This window comes from Lathamus discolor, chromosome 7 (genome assembly GCF_037157495.1).
Source record: "Lathamus discolor isolate bLatDis1 chromosome 7, bLatDis1.hap1, whole genome shotgun sequence".
Taxonomy (NCBI): domain Eukaryota; kingdom Metazoa; phylum Chordata; class Aves; order Psittaciformes; family Psittacidae; genus Lathamus; species Lathamus discolor.
Window position 1 is genome coordinate 9,716,449 of NC_088890.1, and position 7,897 is coordinate 9,724,345.

The 7,897-nt window shown below is 55.6% G+C and overlaps 1 protein-coding gene across 1 annotated transcript; it reads left to right on the plus strand.

The window, feature by feature from the left end:
- The first annotated feature begins 420 nt into the window (after positions 1–420).
- On the plus strand, positions 421–6,496 carry OXTR (oxytocin receptor). Its single transcript, XM_065687591.1, has 2 exons — positions 421–1,515; positions 5,994–6,496. The coding sequence occupies exons 1-2, from the start codon at positions 591–593 to the stop codon at positions 6,239–6,241; spliced, it is 1,173 nt and encodes a 390-aa protein (XP_065543663.1). The 5' UTR covers positions 421–590; the 3' UTR covers positions 6,242–6,496.
- Positions 6,497–7,897: the final 1,401 nt, after the last annotated feature.

Consider the following 7,897-nt stretch of genomic DNA (forward strand, 5'->3'; position numbering starts at 1 on the left):
CCCGGGGACGCCGCCCGCCAGCGGCTGCTCCAGCCCCCGCCCATCACCGTGGACCCTCCCTCTCGCGGCGGCCGCTCCGAGCGCAGGCGGGCGCGCCCGGGCGCGGGGCACGGCAGCGGCCGGCGGTAGGAGCGGGACCCCCGAGGGGCTGCTCGCGGGGCGCGGCGGCTGCGGGAGCGGGGAGGGTGCGCGGATGGGGCGCGGAAGGAAGGGCCAGAGACCGGTGTGCGGGGGCGGCAGCGCCGCGGGGACGGGCGCCCTGCGCCGGGGACCCGGCGTGTCCCGACCATTCCCGCTGATTCTCCTCCCGCGCCTTGGTTTTGTCTGGGGGCAGGAGCCTGCGGGAACGTCGGGAGCCCGGGGAGGGGCCGGGGTGGAGCCGGCGGACAGCCCTCAGCCCAGGGCACGGGCACCGGGACCGGGACGGACGGGCGCTCCGGGGGAGGAGGCAAAGCAGCCGTGCCCGCCGAGGTGAGCGCCGGCGAGGAGAGCCGCGGCGGGGACACGGCTGCCTCAAACGGGGACGCGTTCGCAGAGGATCTGCCACGCACCCTCTCTGCTACCGGGCTCTATGTGGGACGGAGCTGGCCATGGAGAAGTTGTACTTCGCGGGGAGCAGCATATGGACCATCAACAGCTCTCTGGGGAACGGCAGCCTCCGCATGGAGAACCAGACCTCCGGGAGGAACAGCACCACGGACCCCCTGAAGAGGAACGAGGACATGGCCAAGGTGGAGGTGACGGTCCTCTGCCTCATCCTGTTCCTCGCCCTGACTGGCAACCTGTGCGTGCTGCTGGCCATCCACACCACCCGGCAGAAGCAGTCCCGCATGTACTTCTTCATGAAGCACTTGAGCATCGCTGACCTGGTCGTGGCCATCTTCCAGGTGCTGCCCCAGCTCATCTGGGACATCACGTTTAGGTTTTACGGGCCAGATTTCCTTTGCCGGTTGATCAAGTACTTGCAGGTAGTGGGGATGTTTGCTTCCACCTACATGCTCTTGCTGATGTCCCTGGACCGGTGCTTGGCCATCTGTCAGCCGCTGCGGTCTCTGCACAGGAGAGCCGACCGGGTCTCTGTCCTCCTCACCTGGCTGCTGTGCCTGCTGGTCAGCATCCCACAGATCCACATATTTTCTCTGAGGGATGTAGGGAATGGGGTTTATGACTGTTGGGCAGATTTTATCCAGCCCTGGGGGCTTAAAGCCTATGTCACCTGGATAACCCTGATGGTCTACATCATCCCTGTGTTGATGCTGAGCATCTGCTATGGCTTGATCAGCTTCAAAATCTGGCAGAACGTGAAGCTTAAGACAGCTCATGGGCCCAACATGAGCTCCAGCTCCCACAGTGGGACAGCATTTGCCAGGGTCAGCAGCATCAGGCTCATCTCCAAAGCCAAGATCCGGACAGTCAAAATGACCTTCATCATAGTGTTAGCTTTCATAGTGTGCTGGACTCCCTTTTTCTTTGTGCAGATGTGGTCTGTGTGGGACACGAATGCTCCGCAGGAAGGTACGTCCTCTCCCTTCCCATAGCCCTGTGTTTGCATGGACTGCTTAGCTCAGTGGCCACAGGGACACCAGCCGCAGACTCACAGGCTGCAAGTGACAGCCAGAACCTCTGCTCCGAGCTGGGTCTCAGGGGGCTGGGAGGGATGCAGGAAAAGGTCCCGAACATGGAAAACCCACCCAACGTGCAGCAGTGTCTGTGCCTGAGCTTCCCCCGGGGAAGTAAGGGCTGGCTGAGCCCTGGCAGGTTCAGGGCCACCACAGCTCAGGTTTGGTCAAGCCGTGTGGTTGTGGTGGCCAGGGAGGTTTTTCACTGTCCCCAGGGGTGTGAGCTCAGCGCTCTGGGGTGCTCTGAGGTCTGTGGTGGTTTGATTGCCCACGCGGGTGCTGGGACGAGCCAGGAGAAAACAGCAGCATTGATGCCTGAATTTTCTTCATCTTGTTTTGTCCTCACTGACTTCTTTGCTTTCTACTCTTTTGCCCTCTTTTCCCTCTCCTCTTCTGTTTCCATCCACCCTGGACCATGCTGCTGTTACTTTATCTCTGACCGGAGCATGGTTTGTGCAGAAAGCCACTGATTTATGAGCAAAGGCTTTTCCTAAAGGATGTGGTGTCACTGATTTGTCATTTCTTACACTTGGCGCTGGCTGCCCCTGTCATCACTAAGGTTGAGGCAGAGTAAAATACATTAGTCTCACACGCTTGTAGCTGTGCAAGTCTGTGCTGTCACCCGGTGGAGGTGCCTTATGGTCCCTCTGCACCTGCAAGGACAACTGCTCGGGAAAGCTTAGAAGAAAAACTCTGAACAACTTTGTGAGGTGGGAGAAAGGGAAAAAGCGCCTCCAGGGATGGCAGCTCTTTGGGATGCTTACCAAGCTCAGCAGAGATACTGACTCTGGTGATGCCAAAGAGGGGTGAGGAGCTGCAGCCCCCTCCTGGCTCCCCCAGCAGCCCTGCCACAGCAAAGGGCTTCACAGTGTAGGGCACAGTTCGCTTACACTAGGAACTCTTTTCCCTTCTTTAAGCCTGTCCCTGAGCTCTAACCCTCACCCTTTAACCTTGTCTGTGGGAGAACCTGATGTCTCCTGCAGCCTGCGCGCATCTTGTCTTCCTGGGTCAAAGCTGCTAGGAGCCAGGCAGGCTTACTTCGCCTTTCTTGCGCCTCTCTGCTTTTTTGTTTCAGGCGGAGGAGCACAGCTCTTGCAGCCGCCCTACGTTCACCCCGCGGCCGTCTCGTTTTCCACCTGATTTAGGCTGTTTAAACTTCGAGTTTTCGGCTCACCGTGGGGTGCAGCAGCGTCTCCCCCCTTTGCTGTATTTTAAACATGCGATCTCGAGGGCTTTTGCCTGACTCATCAGCAAACAAACCTCTGCCGCTCTGCTGATTCCTGCGGCGCGGAGCAGGGGGATGGCCGGGGGTTCACCCTACCTCCTGCTCCTTTCCTCACCCTGTGCAACTGGCCCTGTGCCTTTTGATTTGCTGTTAGGTTGAGAGGAAAGCTCCAGACCTGCTGAGTTGTAACAAACTCCTCTCTCCTTCACGTTTCCATTGCTCAGGAGCCCGTGTCTGTTGTAAAGGGTGGGAGTTTGGCGTTCAGGGCGCAAGGAGGAAAAGCCTCGGGTGGGTTATTATGGATAGCAAAAGCCAGGAGACCCCAGCCCTTCCTCCCAGGCCCACCCTCCTCCTCACTGTTTGCCCAGAGGCATGAAGGGATGGCAGGGTCAGACCTCTCTGCAGAAGAAAGAGGCTTTGCCTGCAGCGTTCCAGACGGTGTTGTCCTGCATCCCGCATCTTTTTCCCTTTGCCCCGAGGCTCAGGCTGCCTCGGCTGGGCAGTGTGGTGGGGTGCCTGGCTGTTTCTTATCTTGTAGGCTCCGCAGCCTGCATGGGCAATAGCATCAGAGAGGAATGGAAGCTGGTGGGCAGGGTGCTCAGGCACTGTCAGGCTGCACCCTGGGAGATGATGGGCAGATCAGAAAGGCTGTGTGAGGGAGGGTCACCTACTTAGCAGACGTTTAGTTTTGTCCACATAGGATGTCATCGAGAGTGTCCCTGACAAGGATGAGTCTGTTTATACCTTACTGAATCCTAATTAATGCTGAGCAGGGGCCCTGCGGTTTTGTGTGCGTTGCATCCTGCAACGTGGTGAGATGCAGATCTTGGGCATTAGCAGAGGGATGCACGGTGCTTGGTCTGCTGTGGGTACAACTCCAGTGCTGCTCAGGGCTGTGCTTTCACCTCTGCAGGGTGAGAAGTCTGGTGCAGTTTCGCATGTGTTGGGGGTAGAGATAAGACTGTAAAGAAAACAAACAGAGGGAGCCCTCCTTTCTGAGCTAGCGAAGTGATGATCAGAGAGGTCTCACTCTGCTGATACCGATCCAGTAGCTTTATACACGAGTCCTCATCTCTTCACAAAACAGCTTCAGTGAAATAAGGCAAGTGAGGCACAGAAGATGCACCCCTGCCCCTGCTGTGCCAGTGTCAGGATGGGGCTGGGGTCCCATGCTGCTGCCCACCTGCCTGGCCCTAGTCGTTGTCTCCCCCAGCCCTGCTGTCGCTCTGCCCTGCACCCAGTGATCTCCACCTTTGCTGGCCATGCAAACCTACAGCCCCTGTAAGTGTAGGTTGGAGCTGTAGGTTATGGATCAGGTGCCAGCTTCAGCATCAGGGATCTTTATGAAGGATCTATGAGACCATTGGTTAGAGCAAGGTTTCTGTTGCAGGCACCTTACAGATAGTATGCATTGCGTGTGGCATTTTGAGCTTTGAGTCAGAGTTGCCTTAAAGCATCCATGAAGGTAATAGCAAGGCTGTGAAGCAGTGTAACTGTTATATTGATCCTTTAATCTTGGGAGCTGGTGTCCTGAAGCGTGGGCTGTGAGTGATGGCATCTCTCTGTTTGTGGGAATTAGTGAACAGTCCTCAGTTCATCTCTCTGCTGTAGCAGCGTTGGCAGCAGAAGTCCCACAGCACTTCCCTGGCACAGCCTTCTGCCTCCGCTGATCCTTCCTGACAGCGGGACATCCACAGACCCACACAGGGGGATGTGCAGAGCATGGGGAGAGGGAACATATATAAGGGACAGAGCTTGCTCTTTGCAGCACCTCTCGGGGTTCTCCAGTAGTCCTGCCAGAGCAGGGGGAGATCCACACTTAAAACCTGCCCTGCTGTATGCTCCATGAAATTCAATTTATCTCCTGCAGAGAGGGAAGAGCCGTCAGCCGTGGCTAGGGATTTTTTAGTGGGTACAATTGCTGTGATGTATTTCAGGTCCTGCGCCTAGGATTTGTAAACCATTCCCCATGGATTTCCTTTAGCTTATGCTTGAAATTAAAAGTGGTTGGACCAGACATCAGTAGAGCAGGAATTATTCATGAGTTGGCTAAAGGTGAATCTGGAATGTAGCATTCATTATTGATGCTTCTCCTCTAGTTTAAAAACTGCAAGTGAAGTTTTGCAGAGGCAGAAAGAGACCAGAAACAGCCAAACACTTATACTCATCCTTACTGCTGCTGTCCCCTGAGGGCACAAGGAGATGAGAGGACGGGCAGAATAAAAGCTAAGTTCCCTGCTCCTGTCTGACTGCCATGAGGGTGCGAGTCCCACCATCCCCTGCCCAGCTGGTGGTGCTGATCTGACCTCTCCGGTGGGACAGTTGGGTACTTTGTGGGCTGGGAATGAAGAGCAGCAGGAGCTGGGGACTGGAGGTCCTGGCGCCCTGCTGTCACTGTCCCCAGCACCACGCTTGCAGCCAGGAGCCATTGCCATGCTGCCAGGCTTCATTACTGAAATGGGAATGGCTGTCATTTTCGCTGGCAGAGCATCCTATAGGAAAAACTAATCTGGGGGAAAGAAAAACTCTGCCGGTCACGAGGGCTGGGATAGCACTGGGCAAAGGTGCATGGATGGGGCAGGGCTAACAGGCACTGTCCTGTTGGCTGGGTTTTGGTAGCTGGGAGAGCCCAGGGGCAGGGGATGCTCTGGGGCCAGGGGAGAGAGTGGCTTCGCCACAGCCCGAGCAGATGGAAGCTGCCAGTCTGCCCGAATTAGCTGCTGGTGGGAAAAATGTTTGTTCCCGTCCTACTCTTTGCTATGGCAACTCCAAGAGGCCATGCTCCCTCCTTCCTACTTTGGGCATGATATGGGCAAATTGTGCAGGTGATGCTGGGAGCAGCTCTGCCTCTTGTGAGGCATTTCTAGGGTAATGCCAAGCAGAGCAGGAGCTGAAGGAGAATTGCAGCCTTTCTGGGGGAAAAAACCTTTAAACCCAAATTGCTTAAACCAAAACTTGCTTCTCTCTTTTTATTCATCATCTCTTCTTTACCAGCGCATCAACCATAGTGTTTCTACAGTCAGGGCAGCCCATCCCTGGCATGGGAGGATATGTCATGCTGGTGGTGTGTGCCTGGTGCCTACCTCCCCAGGTGCTGGCTCTTACCCCCTGCACCATGCCCTAATGCTGATGTCCTTTCTGCCTTGCAGCCTCCCCCTTCATCATCGCCATGCTCCTGGCCAGCCTCAACAGCTGCTGCAACCCCTGGATCTACATGCTGTACACGGGGCACCTCTTCCACGACCTGATGCGGCGCTTCCTCTGCTGCTCCACGCACTACCTGAAGTCGCAGCCGGCGTGCGACTTGAGCGTCAGCAAGAAGAGCAACTCCTCCTCCTTTGTCCTCAGCTGCAAGAGCACGAGCCAGAGGAGCTTCATGCAGCCATCCATGATGTGAGGGCATCACCTTGTGCTGCCGCCGTGCTGCCTTCCCTGTGGAAAGCTGGGATTCGGACAAGCAAGGGGGGTTCTATATAAATAGGTGTACATATGTCTGTGTAAGCATGTACAGGTAATATAGAGATATATCTTATTTAACTGAGGCAGGAGGGAGGGGAGGACTGCTGTTGTCCAGGTTTCAGTGCTGCCTGGCACTAGACACCAGAAACCCATTCCCAAGCTCCCAAATCACTGACAGTGGTGGCTTTTAGATACCACTAAAAGCCACCACTTGTTCTGCCCCAAGCTATCCACACTGCTGGGGCAGGTGTGCCATGTTCGCATTGGATGCAAGGGGCAGGGTGATAGATGCCGCCCTGGCACACAGCGTTGGGCACTGCCCCACCTCCTCCTGCAGCAGGAACCCCACAGGATGCCAGCATCTAGCTGGGGCAGAGCAGCAGGCACCACGCTCTCAACACGGGTATACTTGCTTTGCTTGAAGTACTGCGCGGCAGAGGCAGCCCTCTCCCTGCATCCCCGCATCCCTGTATCCCTGCATCCCTGTGCAGTGCTGCCCGGGCTTGCCAGTGGCACTGCCAACACAGAGCAGGGCAGTCCTGCCATCATGGGTTAGGGGAGCAGTGGGGACAGGGCTGGGGACAAGCCTCCCACGGGGCAACATTAACACCTGGGTGCCCCTACCCTTGCCCAGCTCTGCTCCATGTGCCTTGCTCCTGCAAGGCTGTGCATACGGGTCAGCAGGAGTCAGGGGAGCAGACATGACTGCAGGGCCAGGGAATCTGTGCAATAACGCGTTTGCTGAGTGTGCTCTAAAGCTTCTCCGAAGGGAGGCCTGTCGGATTTCAGCTGGACTCCATGGGGTTTAACAGAGGAACTCCTGCAGAGTCCCCTGAGGCTAAGCTTTTGCTTTGGGTTTACCGCAGGTTGCATTTAGTCTTTTACACCAATGCAATTTTCTTGCTCTGTAACGCACAAGGTCATGCTTGTGGCATGGATTTTTTATTGTTAAGAAATACCTGTAAATAAAGTTTTCTGACTGCGTCTTAATGGAAAGCGGGAGGGGAAGTGCAGATGGAGCAATAGATGAAGAAAATGAAGGAAACCGATGGGAAGCAGCGCTTTAAACGAAAGACCCAAGTAAGTAAGGATGCTTTTAGAGAGTAATGCACCAAGCACTGAAGACCTACACTCCCCTTTATTCCATAACATGGAGCTCGCCGTGCCACAGCCTTTGCTGGGTGGGATGGCTGCGGTGAAGGGCAGCTCTTGCTGAAGGCAGTGAGCGCTTTCCCATGAATTCGGTGGCAGTGGGATCCAGTGGCTGCAGACAGATGAGCCTGCCTTTGCTCATGCCGCCTCCCGTATCTGCAGCCAGGGAGTGTGCAGGAGCAAGGCCTGCATGCAAAGGGTAATATGATTTGGCCTTACGGGTTGGGAATGAATACAAAATTCACATTCAAATGTAAACTTGATCTTTTCCCTGTCATCGCCAAGTACATTTCACCTTTCATATCCTGGCATTCTATTTTTCTGTAGTAGCTTCAAGTGAGCTCTCAGCACATTTGCTGAACACAACCCCGTACATGCACTCTCAGCGTGTTTTACCAGGCGGGTTTAAATCCTTAGGAAAGCATATAGCATCTTCCTCCCC